This window comes from Kogia breviceps, chromosome 11 (assembly GCF_026419965.1).
Source record: "Kogia breviceps isolate mKogBre1 chromosome 11, mKogBre1 haplotype 1, whole genome shotgun sequence".
NCBI classification, from domain to species: domain Eukaryota; kingdom Metazoa; phylum Chordata; class Mammalia; order Artiodactyla; family Physeteridae; genus Kogia; species Kogia breviceps.
Window position 1 is genome coordinate 57,120,694 of NC_081320.1, and position 25,926 is coordinate 57,146,619.

At 33.3% G+C, this 25,926-nt stretch overlaps 1 protein-coding gene across 1 annotated transcript in view; it reads left to right on the forward strand.

Annotated features, from left to right (window-relative positions):
- PNPT1 (polyribonucleotide nucleotidyltransferase 1) overlaps positions 1-24,749 on the forward strand; it is a 42,068-nt gene extending 17,319 nt beyond the window's left edge. Inside the window, exons 12-28 of the mRNA XM_059080019.2 lie at positions 1,560-1,656; positions 2,111-2,213; positions 6,068-6,138; positions 7,877-7,913; positions 9,825-9,891; positions 9,978-10,067; positions 11,244-11,297; positions 15,529-15,635; positions 16,752-16,823; positions 16,914-16,977; positions 17,383-17,466; positions 17,652-17,735; positions 18,682-18,788; positions 18,863-18,918; positions 19,978-20,056; positions 21,906-21,953; positions 23,146-24,749. Of these exons, the coding sequence (XP_058936002.1) occupies positions 1,560-1,656; positions 2,111-2,213; positions 6,068-6,138; positions 7,877-7,913; positions 9,825-9,891; positions 9,978-10,067; positions 11,244-11,297; positions 15,529-15,635; positions 16,752-16,823; positions 16,914-16,977; positions 17,383-17,466; positions 17,652-17,735; positions 18,682-18,788; positions 18,863-18,918; positions 19,978-20,056; positions 21,906-21,953; positions 23,146-23,304 (1,379 nt within the window). The 3' untranslated portion in view covers positions 23,305-24,749. The remainder of the gene's footprint in view (positions 1-1,559; positions 1,657-2,110; positions 2,214-6,067; positions 6,139-7,876; positions 7,914-9,824; positions 9,892-9,977; positions 10,068-11,243; positions 11,298-15,528; positions 15,636-16,751; positions 16,824-16,913; positions 16,978-17,382; positions 17,467-17,651; positions 17,736-18,681; positions 18,789-18,862; positions 18,919-19,977; positions 20,057-21,905; positions 21,954-23,145) is intronic.
- The last annotated feature ends 1,177 nt before the right edge of the window (positions 24,750-25,926 follow it).

A 25,926-nucleotide genomic window follows, 5' to 3' on the forward strand; every position in this document is an offset into this window, starting at 1 on the left:
TGATGTTGTTATTATTAACATGTGGAATTGTAAAATTTAGATTTTAGACAATCTTGCTCTCTAAAAATTATTAAACAAAGGATTTGATTGTTTTAATATCAGTCACAAACTGAATGTGTACCAGGCATGACATATAGTTCTCATTAATTTTTCTGCTAACAGACAAATATTCTCTCACCTGAGTATCTTATCTTAAGACAAAAATTCTGCTGCTAGCATTGCTATTAAGGCCATTACCTATAATTGCCATTGAAAAAGTTTGGTCTTTTCTCACTATATTTCATCCTATTAAGAATTAGAAGTTGTTGAACTGAATGAATAAGCATTTTCAGAACTCTAATGGAAAACTGATGAATTCATAAAAGTGCTAACAAAAGATCAAGATGAAAAAAAAATTACATGGGACTGAGTGAACTGATGAGGATGATTATAATTTTTGTGACTTTCTGTTTGAATAAAAAAACACTTTGAAGCATTTAGTACAAAATACAGGTTAATATCCTTATAACTTTGACCTGGGAAATAATTTCTTAAACAATTTACAATAAAAGAGCTAATCATAAAAACAAAAGAGAAGTTGTATAATACCTGTTGCCTTATTTAAAAAGAAAAGTGATTTTGTGTTTGTATTAATACATAATTACCTTCATGACCCTCTGGGTTCATAGGATATTTTAAATGTTTTGTTACTAATTATTTTCCTCTCCAAGTGCAACTCAGTTAAAGCATAAAAATTCATATTAAAATATATTTAAAATTATTCTTGCCTGATGAAGACAATTCTTAATATATCTCTCTGTGGCCATTTCTTGTGTTCTGGTTACTTTAAAGTTACATTTAATAAACCAATTGCTTAAGAGAACAGTGCTTAAAACTTGGCATAAATCAACTGGTAAGATAAAGTAGCTGAACATTTAAAAGCATAAGCCTAGGCTGACAAATCTGTATTTAGGTCACAGCTGTCAGTTACTACCTGAGTGATCTCAGGCAATTTACACCTCCTCTTCAGGCCTGTTTTTCCTTCTGTAGAATGGGGATAATAGTAATAGAATTTACCTCATAAATTGCTATAAAGATTAAAGGCATTTTTTTAAAAAAACATGTAAATTACCTGGGTTATGAAAGAACTTGATAAATGTTAACTAAAAACTAGTCGGTAGGGATTTGTAACATATAAAAAAATTATTCCTCTATTTGTGGACTAAGATAAAAGATCCTAAGGCAAAAGTTAAGGAGACTACTCTTAAAATATCAGTTAAACCTTCTCATGATATGGTTGGCTAGATTTGTCAGATAACATAATGTAATAAAAAGCTGATTTCAAAGCACTGTTGTTCTGGTAGAAAGCAAACTAAGTTCCCATTAACTGCATTTGAGGTATAATACTTGTGTCTCTCCTACTTAGAAACATTTAATTTATCTACTTTGAGGACTAAATGTTCAGAGTCAACTCCCTTGGCTTACTTCCATAGTTAATTGATTTGATACTGTGAACTTAAGAGAAATCTTATCTTCCAAAAAGAGAAAATCTTTGTTTTGGTTTGTCTTTTCTTCTATAGAAAAATTTCCAGAAGTCGATTCCTATGAAATAATAGAATCCTTCAATGTTGCTGCGAAGGATGTTTTTAGAAGTATTATTTTGAATGAATACAAAAGGTAAACATATCCTTTTTTGATGGAATTGAAGGCACGTTTCCTCAAAAGTGGCAACTTGCTCAAAGCAAGACTTTTTTTTTTTTTTCAAATAACAGGAAAGAATTATATAATGTTTATTTTATAAATGGATACCTGTTGAAGAGTGTGTGCATTGGGTAGATGTGTTCGTCTCTCTGTGGGCGTCGTATAGAGCATTGCTTCACAGCTGTGACTGCATGTTAGAATTACCTGCAGCGCTTTTTAACAATATAAGTGTATGGGTCACAACCCTTGAAATTCTAATTCAGTGGGACTTAAGATGGGGCCCAGGTATCGATATTATTTTTTTAAAGTTCTACGGGCGGTTATGACATGGAGTTCAAGTTGAGAACTTCCTGTTAGGATTCAAAAGATAACATGTGATTTTTCTGACTTGTAACACTGCTTTACTTAATTATTTCCTTTATTACTGTAGGTGCGATGGTCGAGATTTGACTTCACTTAGGAATATAAATTGTGAGGTAGATATGTTTAAAATTCTTCATGGATCATCATTATTTCAAAGGGGACAAACACAGGTAATATATATAAAAAACTACAATTATTTGCCAATACAGGATTGCTTAATTAGTTCTAATAGAAGTACATTATGTAGGTTTTTAGCATATGGAATATATTATCTATTCAGAGTACTCTGATTTTTAAAAAATGTTTAACAGTCAAGATAATGAACATATCAGTCGTCCCCAAGAGTTTCCTCACGCCTCTCTATAATCTCTTCTTCCTGCTCCCCTCCCTTTCCTTAGGCAACTACTGATCTGCTTTTGTCACTGTAAATTAGTTTGCATTTTCTAGAATTATCTGGTATTTTTATTACATTTTTCTTTTAATCTTAAGTATGCAAAATTAAGTCACTCATACTCCTCAGTTTATGACATATTGGCATTGTTGGTCTATTCCAGGCCCTCACTTTTTTCTCCATTTAGCCTGAACCTTAGTCCTATTCTTTTCCTTTACCTATTCCCTTATATTTAATATATATGTGTATGCATTGTTTCATGCATGGTATTATGCTTTATTTCAATTTTGTTAATCACTAATTTGCCCATCTAATGGGTACAAAGTGTCATGTCATTGCTTTCATTTGTGTTTCCTGATGAGGAATGAACATCTCTTTATATGATAGCCAATTAACATGATAACTGTATAAACCATACCCTGGGGGGCTGCATACCTCCAGGGCACTCTTTTCACATAGATAGTGTCCCTAGAGTTGAGCAGAATGGTAGCCCTAGTTAAGGTTTGCTCTTTTGTGAATTATCTGCTCATATCCTTTGACCAATTTTTTTTCTTTTTTTAATATGGTTTACTGTCTTTTTCCTGCTATATTTCACTGAGTTCCTATGTGTTTTAAATATTAATTCTTTTCAGTAACCGTAATTTGTATGTATCATCTCCCTCTTTGTCATATGTCTTTTAACTTTGCTTGTGGTAGCCTACTATAAGCATACCTTGGAGATACTACAAGTTCAGTTCCAAACCACTGCAATAAAGTGAATATCACAATAAAGCAAATCACACAAATATTTTTATTTCCCAGTGCATATAAAATTTATGTTTTATACTATAGTCTATTAAGTGGGCGATAACATTACATCTAAAAAAACAATGTACAAACCTTAATTAAAAAATACTTCATTGCTAAAAAATGCTAACCATCATCTGAGCCTTCAGCAAGTCATAATCTTTTTGCTGGTGAGGTTTTGAAAATTTCGAGAATTATCACAATGTGACACAAAGACAAAAAAATGGCAAATGCTGTTGGAAAAATGATGCTGCTAGACCTGCTTGACACAAGGTTGCCACAAACCTTCAATCTGTAAAAAAGGCATTATCTGCAAATAATTAAAAAGTTAAACACAATAAAGTGAAGTGCAGTAAAATGAGGTATGCCTGTATATGTCTACAGTGAAACTGAAATCTCTACTTTTGAGGTCTTAAAGAAATCCTCCTTTACCCCAAAGTCACAAAATTATGGGCCTACTTCTTCTATTAACTTTCTAGTTTTAGCTATTAAATTTAGACTATTAATCTATCTTGGAGTTTATTTCTATACAAGGTATTAGGTAGAACCCTCCAGAGTGAGCCAATTTTGCAACACTGTTTACTAAAAATTCATTTTTTCCCATTGATTTGTAATGTTACCTTATCATATTCAAAGTTTATAAATACATGTTTGAACTATACTCTCTTCCATTGTTCTGTGAGTTACCTTGGCCAGTGTCAAACTGTTTTAATTATTTTAGTTTTGGGATATATTTTAATATCTGAGGGGCAAATCCTCCCTTTTTATTCTTCCTTCTCTTCCCCCCCTGCCCCCGAATTGTCTTAGCTCTTCTGTTACATTTGTTCTTTCATTTAAATTTTAGTATCATATCAAGTTCTGAAAAAAATCTTTCTATCCAATATGATATAGATTGGTTTTGCACTGAATTTACAGAATGAGTAAAAAATGATATTTTTACAATTTCAGTCACAGTCTTTACAATAAATATAGTCTATCTCTCCTTTGATTTGGGTTTTCTTTATGGCTTTTAATAAAACTTTAAAAAAATAACTATTAAATTTTGTATACTTTTGTTAGCCCTTCTGATAATCTCTGTCTTTTAACTGAAATGTTTAGTCCATTAATGTTCAATTTAATTATTGAGTTTAGTCTGTCATTTTATTTTTTGTTTTTGTTTAGCCGCTCTGTTTTTTGTTTTTCTATTCTTTCTGCCTTTATAGATTAATCGAATATTTTTTAGATCTCCATTTGAATTTGTCTGTTTGCTTTTTAGCTATACTTCTGCGTTCTTTTACACTGGTTACTACAGAGAATACAGTATACATTCTTAACTTTTCACAGTCTGTTTACAGTTAATTTTTTTCACTTCACACAAAATAAGTAAAGTTTGCAACCACTTAGGTCCATTTGCCCCTCCTTCCATCCTTCATGCTGTACTTGTGTTATGAATTACATCTACATGTGTTATAACTCCACAAGGCAACATTATAACTTTTATTTTAAATAGTTACATACTTAAAGAAGAGGGAAAAGATAGTATTTTATATTGACCCATGTATTTACCATTTCTGATGCTTTTTTATTTCTTCCTGAAGATCCAAGTTTCCATTTAGTATTATTTCACTTCAATCTGACAAGACTTCATTTAGTATTGTCCTATGGATGTTCTGATAACAAATTCTTATTTTTCATTTATCTGAAAATGTCTTTATCTTTTTACAGAGAATCTTTTGCCAGAATATAGATTCTGGGTTGATGCTTTTTTCTTTCAGAACTTAAAGAAATGGTCTACTGTTTTTTGTTCTCCTTTTTTGTCTGATGAGAAATCAGGGCTCATTCAAATCATTGTTCCCTGTATGTTATTTTTTGTTTTCATCTGGGTGCTTTCAAGGTTTTCTGTCTTTGGTATTAGCAGTATGACTATGAAAAATATGGTTTTCTTTTATTTATCCTACTAAGAATTTCTTGAGCTTTAAACTTATAAATTTGTATCTTTCATCAAACTTGAGAAATTTCAGCTGTAATTTCTTCAAATATTTTTTTCAATCTCATTCTCTCTTTTCTCTCATTCTGGGGTTGCAAGTACATGTTTAGTCCTTTTGATATTGTCCCACAGGTCCTGAAGGCTATGTTCTTTTTTCCCTCCCTCGTTCTGTAGAGTGGGCAATTTCTTCTAATCCATCTTCATGTTCACTGACTCTTGCCACCTTCTTTCCATTATAATATATTATTCTTCAGTTCTAGAATTTCTATTGGTTCTTTTTATGTCCTTGAATATAATTATGATAGCTATTGAAAATCTTTGTCTGTTAATCCAACATCTGAATCAGCTCAGGGTCAGTCTCTATTCATTGTCTTTTCTCTTGAGAATGGGTCCCGGTTCCTGTTGTTGTTTTTTTTTTCTGTAGGTTGTATCTTGGATGTTGTGAATGATACATTGTAGAGTCTTTAGATTATGTTATGTCCCTAGGGTCTGCTTAGATTAACTTTTTTTTTTTTTTTTTTTTTCCCAATTTTAAGCAGGTAGTTTTATTGGCTGAACCTTTATTGAGGATTCCTTTAGGGTCAGGTTTTAAAATATTCCTCTTCCTGTCTTCCTCCCCCAGCACTCCCTAGTGCTTTACATATGTAGTCTATGTGATATTAGACTTCTAGATTATTGAGATTTACATATAATATTTATAATGTGTAAGTAATTTCTAATGTTTATGGAATGAATAAATGTTTACTGTACCTTCGCAAGCTTTGAATAGAATGTGCTTATCTCATTTCTTTAAAAGCTAAGTGGGTTCTTCAAATGTTTTTAGTTTTCATCTTTGTTGTTAGTAAATTAAAGCCTAAGGAATTTTATTTCTTCTTTTTTAGGTGCTTTGTACAGTTACATTTGATTCATTAGAATCCAGCATTAAGTCAGACCGAATTATAACAGCTATAAAGTAAGTTATGTCTTTGGGTTATGATGTTACAATATATAATTCATGTGGTATGTTATTATTCATTACTACTTCTTAAAACCTGTATCTCTGTACTTCATTTTTCTATTTACATAATAGTGATTTCAAGGGTTTTTTTGTGCTATATTTGTCTCTTAACTCATTTGTTAGAACAAGTTTTGGTAAAGCATTTAATTGTTTTTAATATGGGTACATTTAATTTATTCTTTATCTCTAGAACCATTCCTCTGGACAGATTTTCTGGGTAATCTTGAATGGATAGGTTTTTCTGTTGAATATTGTAAACAATAGAGCAAATAAATAATAAGCAAGAATCCCAGTTCCCAAAAAGAATCTGGAAGTTGTTAAAAGAAAAAACATTATCTAATCCCAAGGCACATTTGAATTTGTGTTAAAAAAAAATACTTGGTTTTCCTCCACTGTTCCTAAAGTCAGCAGTAAAATCATGTTGATCAATTTTAGATGATGAGAATCTGTATTACAGTCCTCACCAGCATTAATGCATCAGAGTTCTGGAACTCACAGCCACAGATCTTCCTCAGTGCCTAACAGGATTGCTTCCCTTTCCTTTATTAAGGGTCTCAGAGACCAGAGGACTCTGCCTCCCTCTTCCTTCTGCCCAGCTGATGAGGATAATCCCCAGTATCTTCAGGATAGCATCACTAATTGTTTTTCATGTACCTAATAAAAATAACAGTGCAGCTGTATGTATAAGACTTGAATGTTCATCATAATCATAATCTTTGTGGTGGGGGAGCTCTTAAACTTTTGTATTTTAAATTCCCATCTAGACCAAAACGTGGTTGCCCTATCCTTCTTCATTTTGACTCCTTTCTTCTAGGAGGCAACACAGCTTCATAAAAGTGTGCACTGGGTTTGGCCAGCATACCTCTCTGTGTTCTAGTCCTAAGTCTATAACCTCTGTAAATGAGGGCATACACATCACTCAGCCACGCTGGTCTTTGGTTTCCTCATCTTATAAAGTGCAGGTACTGGGCTAATGATCCCTAGCCTCCTCTCTAGCCCCTAAATCTATGATTCCTTTAGTCTTCTGAAGGTGTCTGGTTTTTAAATTTCTTTCCCCAAGGCTGTAATTTATGGTTGTGCAGATTCAGCCCTAGCCCAGGACTTTTTAAATCCTTTGTACGAGAGGTACCTTTTGTATTCCCACTCAGAGGGGACACTGTTTGTGCCAACAACCTGTGTATGCTTGTCTTTTCCTCAGTTAAAAATAAATCTGGTTTCCTGCTTCCAGAAATTTTGTTACTTCTCATGCTTATTCTGCCCATTGTTCTAGATTCAGTCATAACAGTTCTCTTTTCAAACTCTGAAAAAAATCTTTGCTTGTCACATCTCCTGATTGCTGTCAAAGACTGGGAGGAAGATCATAACTCTGAGATTTAGTAATGTTTATATTTAGGATTCTCACTACATATTAATGCTTTAAAATGCATCTATTGTCTTAGTATTCAAATCTGGATATCTAAGTGCTTTATTTTAAGCAAAATTGTTTTCTTAAGTCTGTGTAGAATTCATTCAGAAGCCCCAGAAAAAAATACTGTTTCTGACATTCATCCTTCTAATTCTTCTGTTATTCAATTTCAGACCAACTCTCCTTAGTAACCAATTGTTTCTTAGATCTCCCTTACACCTTTTAGTTGTTCATTGAATAAATCTGTATCTGTGTGATTTTTTTAAATATTATGCTTTTTGTTTGCAGTGGGATAAAAGATAAAAATTTCATGCTTCACTATGAGGTAAGATGAATTTTTCCCCAATATTTTATTATGAAAGATTTCCAGAATACCGCAAAGTTGAAAGAATTTTACAGTAGATATCAGTATATTCACTACCTAGTTTCTACCATTAACATTTTACTATGCTAGTTTTATCATATATCTATCACTGTTACTTTATTACTTACAGAAGGGATTTAGAGAGACAAGTAGTAGCTTTCCAACCAACAACTTCCTGTTCTGGGTCATACATAAAAGTTAAAGTATAGTAGAGAGTACTGTATTGGTCAAGAAAGAGTTGTAACTGTTCACATGTGTTTCAAACAAGTGGGGCTTTTCAAATACCTCAACTGACAAATCACCATCTCCCTTTAGTTCATTTAAATGTTCATATTTTTACTTATTTGATTAGTAGTAAAAGAACTGAGGTATTTAATGTTAAACTACTTTATATGAAATCATTACATATAATTGAGTTTGTGATTGACTATTCACAACTAATCCCAAGGGACCAGATACAACACAACCATATAGCACTTTAGTTTTAGTATTTGAAGCATACATGCTGGGAGGCTAGTGTAACATAGCAGGTCTTTTGAATGGCCATTGTTGATTGCCCAGGATCCCAACATCTCAGTTTTGTTGAATCTGCTATTAAGAGAACATTTCATGTAAAAAAAATATGCTAGAGAATATCCATAAACCTGGAGATTCTCACAGGTTTTAAGTCCCTAATATCCTGTTTTGGATATAACCAGATGCTACAGAAGCCACAGAGGAATAGTAATTGATAAGGCACATCCTTTGTCAAGAGCTGAAGAGCACATGGCAATCTTTAAAAAAGGGCACCTGCGAAAAATGCAGCTCTAGCTGATTGTTGGGGAAGGAGGTGAGGGTGGGGGCAGGAGAAAGACATGGGCCGTTATTGCTGTATTATCCCATTTTTAAAAAACCTTTTTATCATAAAATACAGATACTGAAAACCATATAAAACAAAGGATGACTTAATGGGTTTTTATAAGGCAGACACCCTTGTAACCACCACCCAAGTCACAGTACAGAATGTTGCCAGTCACCCCAGAAGCTCCTCCATGTTTTTCATCCCAATCTTAATACCCTTCTTCCCCTGAAAATAACTACTCTCCTAAGTTTTATAGTAATCACTTCCTTAGTTTTTTATTGCACATCCCTAGGTACTATAGTGTAGTCTTGTCCATTTTTTAAAAATTTGGTATTTCTTTGTCTCTTAATCTATAGGTCTCTCCTCTATCACATTCTTTTCTTTACAGTCTTTCTGTTGAAGCTGCAGAGCCTTCTGACCTGTAGTGCTCCCCACAGTCTGGGTGCTGCTGACTGCACTCATGGTGCAGTTCAGCACGTTCCTCTTTCTGTCTCCTGCAAATTGACTGCTAGATCCAGAGGCTTTATCAGATTCATGTTCCATCTCTCCTTTTTAAAAACATTCCAGATTTTTATGGGAAATTTCTCAATTTTTTAAATGACTGCAACTAGTTTACATTCTTTTAAGATGATATATCGATCAAATAAAATGGTTTGCAACCCCTAGCTAAAGTAAAACCCTTACTGAAAAAGATCTGTTTCCTCAATGTGCATTTTTTAAAAATACGTACATTTCTTGTATTACAAAAATAAAGTATTTTGTTATTTTTAACAATTTAAACATTATAGAAATTTGTGGTGTAAATCCCCATAACCATCCATTTCCCACCCCAGGTCACATAAACACTAGAAATAGCTACCTTTAGCAATTTGGTGTATGTTTTAGATGTCCAGACATTTTCTGTTTGTATATGAATGTACTTTTTTTTTTTTAACAAAAATGAGATTCTACTGTTTTGTAACTTATTATATACATGGGATATCTTTCCATGTCATTTGTATATGTATGTGGTTGTTGTTTTTGTTTTTAAGTTTCCTCCCTATGCAACTAATGAAATTGGCAAAGTCACTGGTGTAAATAGAAGAGAACTTGGGCACGGTAAGTACAAATCTGTTTATGTGCATGGTGTTCTTACAGAGACTTAGCGTATTTTTTTTTGCTTATAATTTTCTATTCTGATTTAGGTGCTCTTGCTGAGAGAGCTTTGTATCCTGTTATTCCTAAAGATTTTCCTTTCACCATAAGAGTCACATCTGAAGTACTAGAGTCAAATGGTATGGTTTTGAAATATATTTTTCCTAGTCAAAAAGAACAGACTCCCTGTTATAGTTTTAGCTTTTCATAAATAATGTTACATTACATTTATTACTACCCAACCCACTGCGAGAAAAATGTGTGTAATCATATACTTTTCTGAATCTCTGTTCTTCACTAATGAGCTGTTTTGAAAACAATATAATATAAAACAAATATTTCTCTTTATGTGTCTTTTACAATAGATCCAGTTTGGGTTATTTGTTTTACTTTTATAAACAAGCCACAGAGCAAGGCCAGCTTGGAGAGAGGAAGGGAAAAATATATAGTGAGCCATTAAGCAGGGAATACCTGTCATATATCACAGATATAAGTAGATATCACAGAGAGAGACTGGGCTAAAAGGTCAAATTTATTTTTTGTTTCAAAGGAAATTATTATTTTTTTTTTTTTTCTGGCAGGGCTGTGCGACTTGTGGGATTTTAGTTCCCCAACTAGGGATTGATCCCGGGCCCTCAGAAGTGAGAGAGCACAGAGTCCTAACCTCTGGAATGCCAGGGAATTCCCCAAAAGTCAAATTTAAATTAAAAATCGGTCCACAGATCAAGGAAAGGTGATATAATCATTAAAGGCAGAAAGAGCATGTGGTTCTCAAACATGTAGCAGACATAGATCAGATGTTCATAGATATTTTTGAAATAACACCAAAGGTCAGAATTTAAACTAGAGACTTTCTGTTCTCTACTGGGTGTGACTAGGCTATAGCTTATGGTCCAGTGAGAGAGCTATAGCCCTCTATCTTTAACTGCCTTCTGATTAAGCAACAGAAGAGGCATGCTGTTTTTTCTGGTAGGTTTCTTAGAATCAGAATCTCTAGCACTGCTGTCCAGTAGAACTTTCTGTAGTGACAGAAATTCTCTCACTCTGTGCTGTCCAGCTGAGGGGCTGAATTTATTTCAAATAATTTAAATTTAGGGGCCACATGTTGCTAATGGCTATCATATTGGACTGTGCAGCTCTGCAGTTTGTGGTTTAGGAAAAGTTGCCTTAAATGCTTTTAAAAAGAAGGAAGGAAAGAATATTGAATATTTAAATTATAAATGAGTATTTGTAAGGAAATAACCAGTAGTAGCAATTTTCTACATTTAACAAAAATCAGTATTAAAGCAAGTATTTTTATTTCTTTCTTTGTATAGGATCATCTTCTATGGCATCTGCATGTGGTGGAAGTTTAGCTTTAATGGATGCAGGTAAAGAGTTATGTCTCAAAACTACCAAACCTTATTTATATACATATACTTGATTAGTATAAAATATAGGATTTTTTTAAATTGAATTTTAGTAAGACTTGGAGAAGTCAGATTACAGATTACCAAACCTGGCCAGAAGGAAGATAGTTACAAAGTACAGCTTCAACTATACAGGTATCTGCTGGAATTCTTATTCTTGGCTAAAAGCAATACACTGAAATTATTTACTTGTTGACCCCGCAGGCTTTCTGAGAGCTCTGCAATTGAGTCCATTCACTAAGGAAGTTTGAATTAGCAAGCAGGAGTATTAGGACCCATAAAGGAAAGTAACTATGTAGTCTTTCACTTGATTTATGCAAGCCCTGAGAAGAACAATGCCACTCATAGAAGAGTACACAGAACTTCAGGATAAGAAGAAGACTGCAAGTGGTTCAGTATAATCTCTGGGTCTGAAACACCAAAAGGGAAAGAGGCAACATGTTAAAAGACTCTGAAAACAGTATCTGCCAGTCACCAATGATGCTATTCAAGAAGAGAAAAGGAAACTAAAGATACACAAGAGGCCACACAAAGAGTTCCCTATAAGTTCATACATTTACAGTACAGAAAAACAGAAGGATAGAAAGGATAACAATCAAGGATGAAATGAAAGAATGGTATAAATGTATAATACCATTTCTAAAAAGATTAAAACTTAAGCCAAAGCAAAAAAAGCTAAAGGCAATTAAAGGCACTCTTCTAGTTGTGTTCAGTGGAAGGAAAACATAATCTGATATTTAAGGTAGCTGGTAAAATACCATTTCTATTTTCACCTTCATGCATTCATTCAACAAATCTGTATTGTATGCTACCTCTGTGCCAAGCACTGATCTAAGCTCTTGGGACACAGTGGTAAACAAAACGAAGTCCCTGTCCTCATGGAGCTTGCATTCATCACTCTTATAATCTCATATTGGAAAACACAGAACAAATCCTGAAAAAGGTGAACTGAAAGATAAAATAAAAGATCATAAGAGAGTCTTCAACTGCTTTAAATGAATTCAGATCTTTAGGTCTAGACAAAATCCCATCCTAAGTAGTGATGAGAACTTCAGGATAAGATAACTGAACCAATTTGGCAGTATTGGAGAAATCATGGAGATTAGTTTGCCAAAGACACAAAAAATTCTTACTTTGAAAAATAAGAAATGTATTTTCTGTAAAGTATAACCCAGTGAACTTGACAGTGACCCTTAGCAAGACTCTTAAATGGTAAAAGAATAGTGTATAAGTATTTTAAGAAAGGAACCAGAAGAGACTCATTTAAAATAAGTCATGCCATAGTAAACTCATTTTCTGTTTTTGAAAATATTACTAGGTTTAGAGTAGAGAGGGAGGGGTGCTGCTTGTACAGTGTATCTAGAGTTCAGCTTGGCAGTTAATGACCTTGGCAGTAAATGACGCAGACATTGAGAAAGGGTAACAAGTATACCATTTATAACTGGTTGAAGGGTGAGCGGCCAGGACTGGACAATCTGGTGGGTAGGTTGGAGAGGGGTCTCAAGTAGAATACTTGAAGATGCCCATCCTAAACCCTGTCCCTGTCAATGTTTTTTGTTATTGACTTGACTAAGGACACTGGCCTTCCAATAAAAAGGATACTGATAAAAAGGAGTATGTGACTGATATGTTAAATGACAGTTTTTAATCTCAAAAAAAAATGTTGACAAGATAAAAAAATATGGAGCCAAGTAGAAAAAAAATTTGACAAGAATAAATGTCAAATCCTGTGAGAAGAGCCAACAAATGGTATTCGATTCAAACATAAGTGCTTGCCATGTCCTACATCAGACACTGTCTATGCTCCAAGGATACAAATGGTACCCAGTTTTTAAAAAGTTTACAGGAACAAAAACAAACATAAAGATACTAACATATCAAAGAGATAATACAAATATGTACAATATGGATGAAGAACTAGGCTGAACATAATTGGCTTCATAGAGACAGTGACATTTCATCTGGGTTTAAAGGTTGAGTGGTTGTTGACCAGGAATATTAGCAGCAGGGCCCATATTTCATGTGAAAAGAACAACATATGCAAAGTTATGAAACAGTATAGTGTGTTCCTGAAATGTATTTGAAAGAAGTGATGATGTAATAAACTGGGACCAGATTTCAAAGATCATTAGTACATTAAGGAGTTTGAACTTTTAAAGCTAGTATCTCCCAACTCAGTATTCCATAAAATAGAGTACAACAGGATGTGGATTATTGTATACTATGGAAAAAAATTTGTTCTAATGTAGGTTTGCACAGGGTTAAGCAAGTGTATTTAATATGGTTTAAATAAACTTAAATATGTTAATGTGAATATTGAATCTCTAGGAGCAAGATATGTACTATTTCCCAAACTTTTTTGACCACAGAACTTAAATAAAAAATTCCTGGAAGCAGGTAAAATGGGGAACTTGAAGGATTTTATGGAGAAGAGTGGCATGATGCGAATCTGCTTTTATTCTTTTGGGGGTAGTTTTTCCTAGCTTACATGATAGCCCTAGGGGATGTGGTGGGAGAGAACAGGATGCAGGTGGGGTTGCAGGTGGGGTGCAGGTGGGGTTACTAAAATCTAAAAACCTGGACAGGGAAACTGTTGCAAGGGCAAGAAATAATGTGGACTTGGACTAAAGGAGTCGAAATATTTATTTCAGTATCCAGGACAATTTTTTTTTTTTAATTTAGAGGATAAACTCATCAGATCTTTGTGACTTGATACTGTATAGGAAATGAGGAAAGACGTGTTGCTTCTAGTATGAGTGTCTTATTGGATGTGTTGGGGACATTTAGCTGGAGATGTCCAATAGGCAGATGGGCTATACAGATCCAGGGTTTAGCAAAGAGAACTAGGCAGGAGGGATAGATATTTAAGTCATCAACGTTGTAGGTGATAGTTAAAACTGTAGGCATATGATATTGCTTAGAGAATATGAAATGAGGTCTCTGCCACACTCCTTTATACCAAATAAGTTCCAAGTGATCAAAACTTTAAACTTTTTTAAAAAATTAAACAAGGAAGATTTTATGAAAATCTTGAACAGAAAAAACCTTTCTAGAGAATTCCCCCGAAGTCCGGTGGTTAGGACTCAGAGCTTTCACTACAGTGGCCCAGGGTTCAATCCCTGGTCAGGGAGCTAAGATCCCACAAGCTGCATGGCATGGCCAGAAAAAAAAAACCACCTTTCTAAGCAAAATCCAGGAACCATGATTGCATATAAAATCCTCTACAGGAAAAAAAATCACAATAAAGTCAACAAACTAGAAAATAATATTTTATATTACATTTCATATTTATATTTTATTTACTATAATATTCTATATATTTAACAAAGATCTGTCCATATTAAAAGAGCTCTTACAAATCAATAAGAAAAAGACTAACAACCACATTAAAAAAATGGTTGAAGTCCATGAATTGGCAGTTCACAGAAAAAGAAATATAAATGGTTTAAAAACATGAAAAAAAGTTCAACTTCACTCAAACAGAAATCAACTTAAAAACAATAAGCTGCCATCTTTATCATTCAAATGGCAAAGGTCAAAAGATTTGACAAAAATTAACAAGAATATAGAATAGCAGGTACCCTCATATACTGCTGGTAAAAGTATAAAATGCTACACACTGTGGAAGACAGTTTGACACTATAACAAATGTAAATTCACACACCGTTTGAGTCAGTAGCCCCACTTCTATCGTATAGCTTATAAACACATACAGGGAGTACTCTGCAGCCATTCAAAAGAATAAGGTAAAGAAAAGAAAAGATTACACTCACATTTTTACTCCCTGGGTATAATTTTCTGGGAGGATATACAAAAAATCTAATAGTGGCGGTCACGGGAAGGTGGACTAAAGGGCTCAGGCTGGAACAATTTACCAAATACATGATTACTTTTCAAAAAATAAAAGAAAAAAGAAAAGGCACCAAAAGCAAAGGGCAAAGAAATGGATTACTTTAAGAGTTAAGTTGGCTATTATTAGAGAGGTTTTTGTTGAGAACAAAAATAGAATTATGTTAAGGAGCTTTTATTATATGTTAAAGAGGAAAGGAGATAGTCATATGATTTATTAAGACTTGTACTCTAACTTAGTTTTGGTAATTGTCAGTTTAGAACACCATCCAATGTCAAAAGATTAATAACCTATGTTACGCTGATGTACACACTGCACACAAGTTCTTTTTCTCAATTATAGGAGTTCCAATTTCATCTGCTGTCGCAGGTGTGGCAATAGGATTGGTCACCAAAAACAATTCTGACAAGGGTGAAATAGAAGATTATCGTTTGCTGACAGATATTCTGGCAAGTATATTCACATTTTGAGATATTTAATGGTGAAGATTATACACACTTTACAAGCATGATGTGCTTAGAAGAATGCTAGTGGGCTTTCCTGGTGGCACAGTGGTTGAGAATCTGCCTGCTAATGCAGGGGACACGGGTTCGAGCCCTGGTCTGGGAGAATCCCACATGCCGCGGAGCAGCTAGGCCCGTGAGCCACAACTGCTGAGCCTGTGTGTCTGGAGCCTGTGTTCTGCAACAAGAAAAGCCACGATAGTGAGAGGGCCATGCACCGCTTGCCACAACTAGAGAAAGCCCTCACACAGAAATGAAGACCCAACACAGCAAAAATTAATTAATTAAGTAAGTAATAAAAACTCCTACCCCCAGCATCATCTTCTTCTTTTTCTTTTTTTTTTTTTTTCTTTTTTTTGTGGTACACGGGCCTCTCACTGTTGTGGCCTCTCCCATTGTGGAGCACAGGCTCTGGATGCACAGGCTCAGCGGCCATGGCTCACGGGCCTAGCTGCTCCGTGGCATGTGGGATCATCCCGGACCGGGGCACGAACCCGTTTCCCCTGCATTGGCAGGCAGACTCTCAACCACTGAGCCATCAGGGAAGCCCCAGCATCTTCTTAAAAAAAAAAAAAGATGGGAACATATGTATATGTATAACTGACTCACTTTGTTGTAAAGGAAAAACTAACACACTATTGTAAAACAGTTATACTCCAATAAAGATGTTTAAAAAAAAATGCTTGTGCTAGAGAAATAGAAGTCCTTGTTCTTACTTCCTCTTATGCATATTTGCCTTGGATTTTATAGGATGTGAGTTAAAAATAAATATTACAGTGTAAGTATCCATAATGGCTCACTTTAGGATGATCATAAATTAATCCTTATGCATTTATGGGGGGGGAACATGATCTAAAAATAAAGTGATTTTCTAATGAAATATTTATAACTTAAAAAGCCACAAATAGAAAGCAGTAGTTAAATATACAAGGTATTTTTTTGTGTATAGTCCTAAAGGACATGGTTTACTTATAAAGCTATTTTTAAAAATTCCTCTACAGTGACTATGGGTGAATTTCACTTTTGTTTAAAACTATATCATAATTTGTTAAATTCTTTAAGGGGATTGAAGATTACCATGGTGACATGGATTTCAAGATAGCCGGCACTACTAAGGGAATAACTGCATTACAGGTATTTAAAAACCCATTTTGTTTCATTTTAAAATATTTAAATAAGGTCATAAATCAATATTTACATAATTTTTTGGCTTTTCCATATTAGGCTGACATTAAATTACCTGGAATACCAATAAAAATTGTAATGGAGGCCATTCAGCAAGCCTCAGGTAAGCCAAGCCAGTGTGCCTGATTCTCCTTTTATCATTGTCTTTGTGTTAATGGGAACCATAATTCCCATTAGGCTTATTATTAAAAATAGGCTTATTATAAAATACTGCTTTAGAAAATGAAATTTAATGTAACAGCCTAGATCAAGAAGTATTAAGTTATTGGGTACATGACTAATCATCAATGTGGAAAACCAGTGAAAATTCAGTTTTTACAAATTGACTCCCTGAGATAGGATTGGAGAAGGGAATACAAGTAGAATTGTTAAAGTAATTGGGATGTAAAGAACTTGTATCATTAAGCTAAAGAGTTTGGATTCCACTCCATAAAACTAAGAATACTGCTATATCTGATCACATTTATTTTATACAGTTATAATTTTATTATGTTTTTATCTCTTCAAGTGGCAAAGAAGGAGATATTACAGATTATGAACAAAACTATTTCAAAACCTCGAACATCTAGAAAAGAAAATGGACCTGTTGTAGGTAATATATTAAAATTACTGATTTCATGATAAGGTAAACATATGAAAGTACATTGGTATTTAAAATTTTTTTTTAATCCATACACAAAACAAAAAAATGCTTTTATAGTTAAAATACTTTAAATTTGAGGGTATATTCTTAGATGATATATTTAAATAATTTATATTTTTGTCTGTACATTTCAGAAACTGTTCAGGTTCCATTATCAAAACGAGCAAAATTTATTGGACCAGGTGGATATCATTTAAAAAAACTTCAGGCTGAAACAGGTAAGAGTTGTATGACGTTTGGGATTTTTTATTTAATGCTAGGTCATGTAAGTTTGTCATTTCACCTCTATTGTGTTTCTCCAAAAATATGTTTGAGGAATGAGAGACAGATGTAACATTGACATCTCAATGAGATGAAAAAAGGATGTAACGCTGACATGTCTTTACTGTAAGTTTTCTGTGTACGCCTCTTAATAAATTAGCAAAAGATCATCTTTATATTCAAGAAGGCTGACTTAGAATTCATCAGTTTTTCTTCAACATTTTAAAATCAAACATTTAGAAAAATTACTTTTTCACTTTAGAGGAGTTTTGCTTTAATTTTTCTTATTATGAGTTCTGCTATTTTTCACTTAGTCTTACTTATTTAGACTCTTTTATTTAAAGGGTATGTGTAGACGTAGTATGCTTTACAATTTGTTTTTTTCTGGAATCAATCTTTGGGTTACCTAGTACTTACCAGATTTGAGGTTACTGAAGGAGGGCGAGAAGTAGAGTCACCCTGGGCAGTTCTCAAGATTGAGAAACGGAAATGATTTTGTCCCTCATCCATCTGTTCACCACTCTAAAGAGTAAGAGGGAGAAAGAAGAAAAGGTGAGGAAAGGGTTCTAGTATCGTTTCTTCTCATAATTAAGAGCGCAAAACCAAACTCTCCAAAATTAGAACTTACATGCTTTCTCCCACCAGATTGTGGGCTCCAAGAAAATAGGGTCATAGGCTCACTGTTGTATCCCTAGGGCCTAGCACAGTGTTGGATACATAGCAGGTGTGCAGTGTGTATTTGTTGCTAAATGAATCCCTTCATTTCTAAAGCAGTGATTAAGCATAGCACAACCCTGCCCAGCTACTTCCAGGTCACTCCCCTGCTCTCACATCTACTTTTAAGACTATTTTCCAGTGGAATAAGCAAGTTAACTTTAATATATAAAATTATTTTTTTTAAAGGAGTAACTATTAGTCAGGTGGACGAAGAAACATTTTCTATATTTGCACCAACACCCAGTGCCATGCATGAAGCAAGAGACTTCATTACCGAAATCTGCAAAGATGATGTAAGAATAAGTCAGTTTTTTTCTACTTTTTGTTGTTTTCTTTATGAATCTTATGGCTTATTTTGCACTTGCAGCAAGAGCAGCAATTAGAATTTGGAGCAGTATATACCGCCACAATAACTGAAATCAGGTAATATCAACTAAAATACTGTGCTGGTTTTTATATGATTTATATTACAAGCTCATGTTAACTTCACATTTGCATTATTTACTTTGAAATTGTAAGATGTTTAGATTATATGTCAATTACCATATAATCATTATTTATTTTTAACATAAAATTTATTTTCTGCACCGGTTTGTAGATTTTCACTAACATGGTTCTGTGATTATAATTATACTAATATATTCTTCTAACTGAATTGTTTTCTTAAACCAAATTTCCCACCATTTTAATCTTCCCAATAAACAGTAAACAAGCCCCAAACAGACTTAGAAATACTTCATTTTTCTTCTTCTTTTTTTTTTGGTAGTTTCTTGTTGGTCTGTTTTAAAGATAATACTACTTAATGCCTAAGTAGTGCATTTTTTTTTTTTTAATGCCAGTTTCAACCTCAAATCATTTTTTCAGCAGCTAAAAAGACTGCATTTTCTGAGTCAGAAAATTCCCTTTTTAAGAAAAAATTATCAGATGAAGCATGAATGTTCAGAACTATTTGAAATTTGAAATGAATTATAAAAGGCAATGGGATAATTTGTTTAATATCACAGGTGAAAACTAAGAAATGGGATGGTTTATTTTAATAGATTAAAGAAACAAAGGAAGATAAATTTTTTAATGAAATAAGTATCCCATTTTATGTAACCCCCTTCCTTAAATCACTCCTTAATAGGTTGATGATAATTCTACACTTATTGTAAAATATTTAATGTCATTCCAAAACTTTTTGGAAACTATTAGGAAGAGAAATACAAAAGAATATATATTCCAAAAGCTTTTCCCAGCATATTTTTTCCTTTATCTTTTCTCTGTCCTTTGAGCCATAAGTATTTAAATATAAAGTATATTTTCAATTGGAAAAATAAGTATGCCTCTTAGATACTTTTTATAGTTACAAAAACATGTACTGGAGAGGGGTTTTTATGTGTTTTTTTACTTTGTTCTCCTATGAAAACATAATCACAGTTTAATTATCAATAGATAATAGAGTTACTTATTGTTCTAACCAGGCTTATTTCCTTTTCATAGAGACACTGGAGTAATGGTTAAACTATATCCAAATATGACTGCAGTACTACTTCATAACACACAGCTTGATCAACGAAAGGTAAAAACAAGAAAGGCATAGTTGATTATTTTTAAGACTGCTTTAAAATAACCATAGTGAAATTACCTAGGTTGATGAGGATTGTACCTTTTGTCCACTACTAGCCTAAGTACAAAAACAAACCCAAAAAGACAGAGATACTGCTGTTTTACACTGTTTACCAGTTAATATTTCTCTTTCCATGATGGAATAGAAACATTCTTGAGTGTTTTAAGGTAGAATAGCATCTAGAGTTAACACATAGCAGTTAGTAAAAATAGCTAGTTACAGCCCTGTTTTCCCAATTCCTGAACAGTCAGTCATGGAAAGATAATTCTTAGGATGTTCTTAGTCTTTGTTGTAGTCTATACATTTGGAGGACCATTATGAAACCAATATGAAACCATTCAAGAATACTATGGGGGCAGAGAAATAATAGGTCTGTTTTACCAAATATTATAAAGTAATCAGGATAAAACAGTATTACTGGCTCAGAAATAAACAACAGAAAATAGAGACCAGAAATAAACCCAGTTATATACATAAGAGTTTAGTCAGTGAAGAAACAAAGATTATTCAATAAATCATATTGGTACAGCTAGTTATCATAAAACAGGATCTTTCCTCTTTTTATACCAAAATCCCATTTGGATCAAGGAGCTAAATATAAAAAAGAAAACTTTTCTTTTTAAGGCAGTGAGGGCAGAAGAAGAAAATCTGGGCATCAGGAGGGGTGAGGGTTGAGGAAGGACACTAGAAGAAAATATGCATATTTAATAATCTTGGGACTGGGGAAATCTTTCTCAGCATGATATCAAAGCCAAAAATGTAAATAAAATGATAAAATTTGACCGCATGATATTTTTAAATTATGGCAAAACTACAATAAGTTTGAAAGACAGGCAGCAACTTAGGGGAAAAAATGCTTACATGACAGAGGCTTCATATACAAAGGGCTTGTGTAGCTCACTAAGAAAGATGAATATCAATAGGAAAATGAACAAAGAACATGGAAAAACCGTTGTTTTTTTTTTTAAGCCAACCAAGATATTCATATCAACAGCAATTTTTTAAAATGCAAATAAAGCCAAGTTACCATTTTTCAACTTTTCAGATAGTTGAAAATTCCCAATGTGCATAAATAAGAGTGTAGAGAAAAAATGGACACTGTCATACACTGTTGATAGGAATGTAAAGTGGGGCAAACTTTTTGGAGAGTTTTTGGTAAATATACAAGTACCTTTGGACCTGGAAGTTCCACCACAAAGTTCCTCTCAGAGAGGATAGACTATATGAATATATAATCACTGCAATACTGCAGTTTATTTTCCCTCAACTTTGTATTTTGAAATTTTTTAAACCTACAGAAAAGTTGAAAAAATAATAGACTGAACACCCATATACCTTTCACCTAGATTCACTGATTATTAACATTTGCAACACTGGAATTTAAAACAAATTAAATGACCATCTTTAGGGGATTGGTTAAAGAAATAATGTAATTTGAATATTCAATTATAATGCTTCATTTATTAATATGAAAAGATCTCAACATATTATTGAATAAAAGTATGTATATTATAAAACAAGCTTAGTAAGGTCCATTTTTATAAATGCAAGACACACACTAAATAGCTATTTGAAGGGATACTCATTGGAGTGTTAACCATTAGTTATCTACAAGCAGAGGGGTTTTGGATGATTTTTACTATCATCTGAATACTTCTGTATTATTGTAAATCTTTATAATTAACAGATCTTATAATCAGAAAAACCAATAAAGCTGTTTTCCACTTGGGAAAAATGTGTACTACCATGGATAGTAGGTAATTATGCATGACAACTAATAGATTAACACGTTCTCTTTCAGATTAAACATCCCACTGCTTTAGGATTAGAAGTTGGCCAAGAAATTCAGGTACTTGTATTCAACCTTTTAGCCTTAAAGTTGTAAATTATACTTGAAGTTTCAATTATTTGTTTCATCAAATAAGCTGAAAGAATCAAATCAACATCTGTGATTTATGTTATTTATATGCTGTGCTTATTTTTTAACTTTAGGGTTGCTTAAAACAGACTCATTAGGGATTTATATACAATTCTTTCCCTCAAGGAGCTTACAGGTTAGTTAGGACAGTAGTCCCCTTTAGAGCTTTTAAAAATACATGAGCCAGTCAGGGATGGCTATGCAGAGTCAGTGATTTGGAGACAGGATATAAGAAACTTGATACAGAACTCTTTAGCCTTACTCTTGATAAGGTAAGGTATTTGAGGAGTTGAGACTTTAATTGCTTCTATACTGCTTGAGGCTAAAAGGTTTTGAGTTTGATGAAAGCCATGATGTCAGTTGTAGAATTTTGATAACAAAATTGACCTTTTAAATAGTCCTATATGAGTAGGTGAAAGAAGTGGTTGACAGTCTGGGTTTTTTTTTGGCTGCACCACATTCTGTTCCAGTTGTTCCTGATACCCATGACCTGAGAAACTAAGACTTCTAGTTTATTCCCAATCTGTAGTCCCATTGTTCAAGTAGCCTCTAGAGAAAGATAAGAACTAAAACATAATCTCTCTGTATAAGATAGTTTTTAAGTCCCTTCTGATGTAAAAAGACAACCACATTTCCCCCTGACTTTCAATGTCTGTGTTCAAGCCAAATAACCTCCAGTGTGATAGATGGTCCTTTGAGTGTTACAGTGAGTGACCTAAGCATAATTTTGTATAGTTTGTAGCATACTTAGGCTCAGGAAACCCTTATCTAGGTTCACAGACCACGGCTTTCACTGTTCTTCCAGTATAGGCACCTGGTCCGGAGAGAATAAGGCACAGGTAAGTCTAACAGAAGATTATAATTGGTCAAATAAATCCCCTGTCTCTTCTTTTTTTATAATCACTACTTAACCAAATTATATTTATTAGCATATACCTCCAGTTAGCACTGAGCCATGATTTCAGTGAACAAGTGAAAACATTAATCATTGCTTTATTTGGACCATGTCAATTTAAATTAACATTTCAGGGAAAACCCCAAACAAACTTTTTGGCCAACCCAATAATTTGGACATCAGTCAATGCGCTATAACTTTTAAAGTATATTTGTTTCTTTAACACAGGTGAAATACTTTGGACGTGATCCAGCTGATGGAAGAATGAGGCTTTCTCGTAAAGTGCTCCAGTCTCCAGCTACAACTGTTATCAAAACTTTAAATGACAGAGGCAGTATTGTAATGGGAGAATCTATTTCACAGTCATCATTTAATTCTTCCCAGTGACTTTTTTTTTTTTAAGAATTCTAGAGTGATATTCTGTATAGGAAAATTTCAGTAGTATCTTCTAATGTGTAGATTTATATATAATATAAATATATTCTAATGATTTGTATTAAAATGCTCACTTTGTGTTCCATTTTTAAATTCCAAATTACCTATATTACTCTTACATTATAAATCAACACATATTTATTATTAAAAGTAAATCATTTATATGTCTTAGAAAAGACTACCCTTTAAATCTTGTACTTTTGAAATATCTGAAAAATTTAGAAATAATAGGTCATATTTACTGCTATGATGGATTTCTTCCTACATATTTTTCTTCTTCCTATACATTAGTGACAGTTTACTCTTAGCCATCTTACGGCTTACTTCTGCATAATAGCTTTTCTTACAACTGTTTCACAAACTGAAACTTATCATATTCAAAACCAGTGCCTATTTTTTTAGTACAGTTACCAGATATAGTAAGGAGCTGAGGGAGCTAATTTGATCTGCTTTTAATGATATACCACCTTTCAAATTGGTCACAAAACCATAAACATAGTGGAGTAAATACTATAAATGGGATCCTGTTGAGAATGAGGTAATACATTTTTCAAATTTAGAAAATACAGAAAAATAATTTACTTATCATATAGAACTATAGGTCATTTTGTGTGTGTATGTTGCTAATGTAATGGATGTTCTTGGTGGAAGGGATGGAGGAATCATGATTTTCAGTTAATAAGTAAATGTCTGAAACAGCCATGTTTAGGGGCTATTGATATAATTATTAGTAATAGCAGTAAGATGATGTTCATTCCCATTTAATATATCACATTATAATTCCAAAAAAGAGTAAATTGTTCGTGGAAGTTATAATTTAGAATCTTCCTCCTTTTATAAATCTGATAAAATATTTGCAAATTCTTGACTCAGGGCTAACTAGTTCAGAAAATACTAAAAATGTAGTGGACCAAAGATTTTTTAAATGTAGGTATTTAAGTCAGTAAACATTGATTATGTATATGTATAGTATGTAAAACAGCATGACAGGCAATGTTGATATACTTTCTGAACTACTGAAGATCAACTGAAAATGAAAGATTTAAATTATATGCTTTGTATATTTCATTGTTCTATTTTATAATAGTGACAAAAAAAATTTATTCTCCCTTTGTTTTCTGTTTAAGACATAATCCTTACTGGTAGAATTTCAAAACTGTAATTTGTGTTTTTCTTGAGTTTTAGATTTTATTTTTCAAAAAGACTCCCAGCTGCTAATAATATGGAAAAATAAAGCTAGTTCTTAAACTCTAGAGACCAGTAGTGCCACAAAGTGAAAATACAGGTCACTAACTACAAACCACGAAAAGGGTCTCATTTCCACTTAAACCAAGAGCATACACTTTATGTCTGGACTTATTTTTCACATTCACATCTTGGTAGTTTTCCCTGCTTTCCAAAAAAGGTTTTCTATGAGGGCTATCATATGCTAAGATCTCTAAATTATAATGACTCAAATCAGATTGAGTTCCCATTTTGGTAGTTAGTGCCTTTTAGGTACTTAAAGACTTTCTCCTTTATAACCTTTGTTATTGATGTCTCCCTGCCCATAAATTACAGTTTTTTAAAACATTTTTCTTCTCTTATAGAATTTCTTGAATTTCTAGATCTAACATCAATATCTTTCTTACTTCAGTTCAGCCAAGCATGGCATTCATTTATTCAACACTTAACTATGTGCCAGGTACTATAATGTGTACAGCAGATGCATCAGTAAACAAAACAGATAAAGTTCCAATGCTCACATTCTAGTGGATGGAAACAATAAGTAATACAACATCTCAGATAGTGGTAGGTTCTTTAAAGAAAAACAAATGGGTAAGGGGATAGAGTGATTTATTTTTTTTAAAAAAGGTACTATATTAGATAAAATGATCCAGAATAGCATCTCTGAGTAGGTGACATCTGAGCAGAGACCTGAATGAAGTGGAGGAAGATGTGCAGCCTTTCCCTTCTATAAACTAATTTCAGTCTTTTACTCCCTAATCTTGTGCCTATTCTTCACCAGAATTAGAAAGCAAATTTTATTAAAGAATATAAAATAAGAGATAGCCAGTACAAGGTGATATTTTTAAAGCATTTAATCTGGCAAGGATATGCCTGGTTACTTGTAAGAAGACAGAAGATACTGAAGTCGTGTAAAAGTTTTAAAAGCTTTTACAAAATTCCAGACTCATCAGAGACTAGGGTGGTAGGCAGCATAATGGAAAAGAGAATGTGTCTTGGTATCAAGGTACAGAAACCAATCTAAGTAAAGCTAAAGCAAAGGGGGAATTTTATCACAGGGCCATAAATTTATTTCACAGAAGGCAAGTCACACTCCCTATGGTGGACTTGAACCAGGACTGTCAAGTTATCAGGAACTAAGACAGTTCTCCCTACCTATGGAGTCTCATGGCCTCTCATTTGTGCTGCTTTCCATATAACAGCTTTTTTCTTCTATGCAAACGTGTTTTCATATATCATGGGACAAAAGATGCCTATCCCACAGGAAGTTACTTGTCTCTGAGTTCATCTTCTGCAGGAGAAAACAATAGGCTCAGCTTGAGAAAGGTGTCAAACCTGATTAGGATT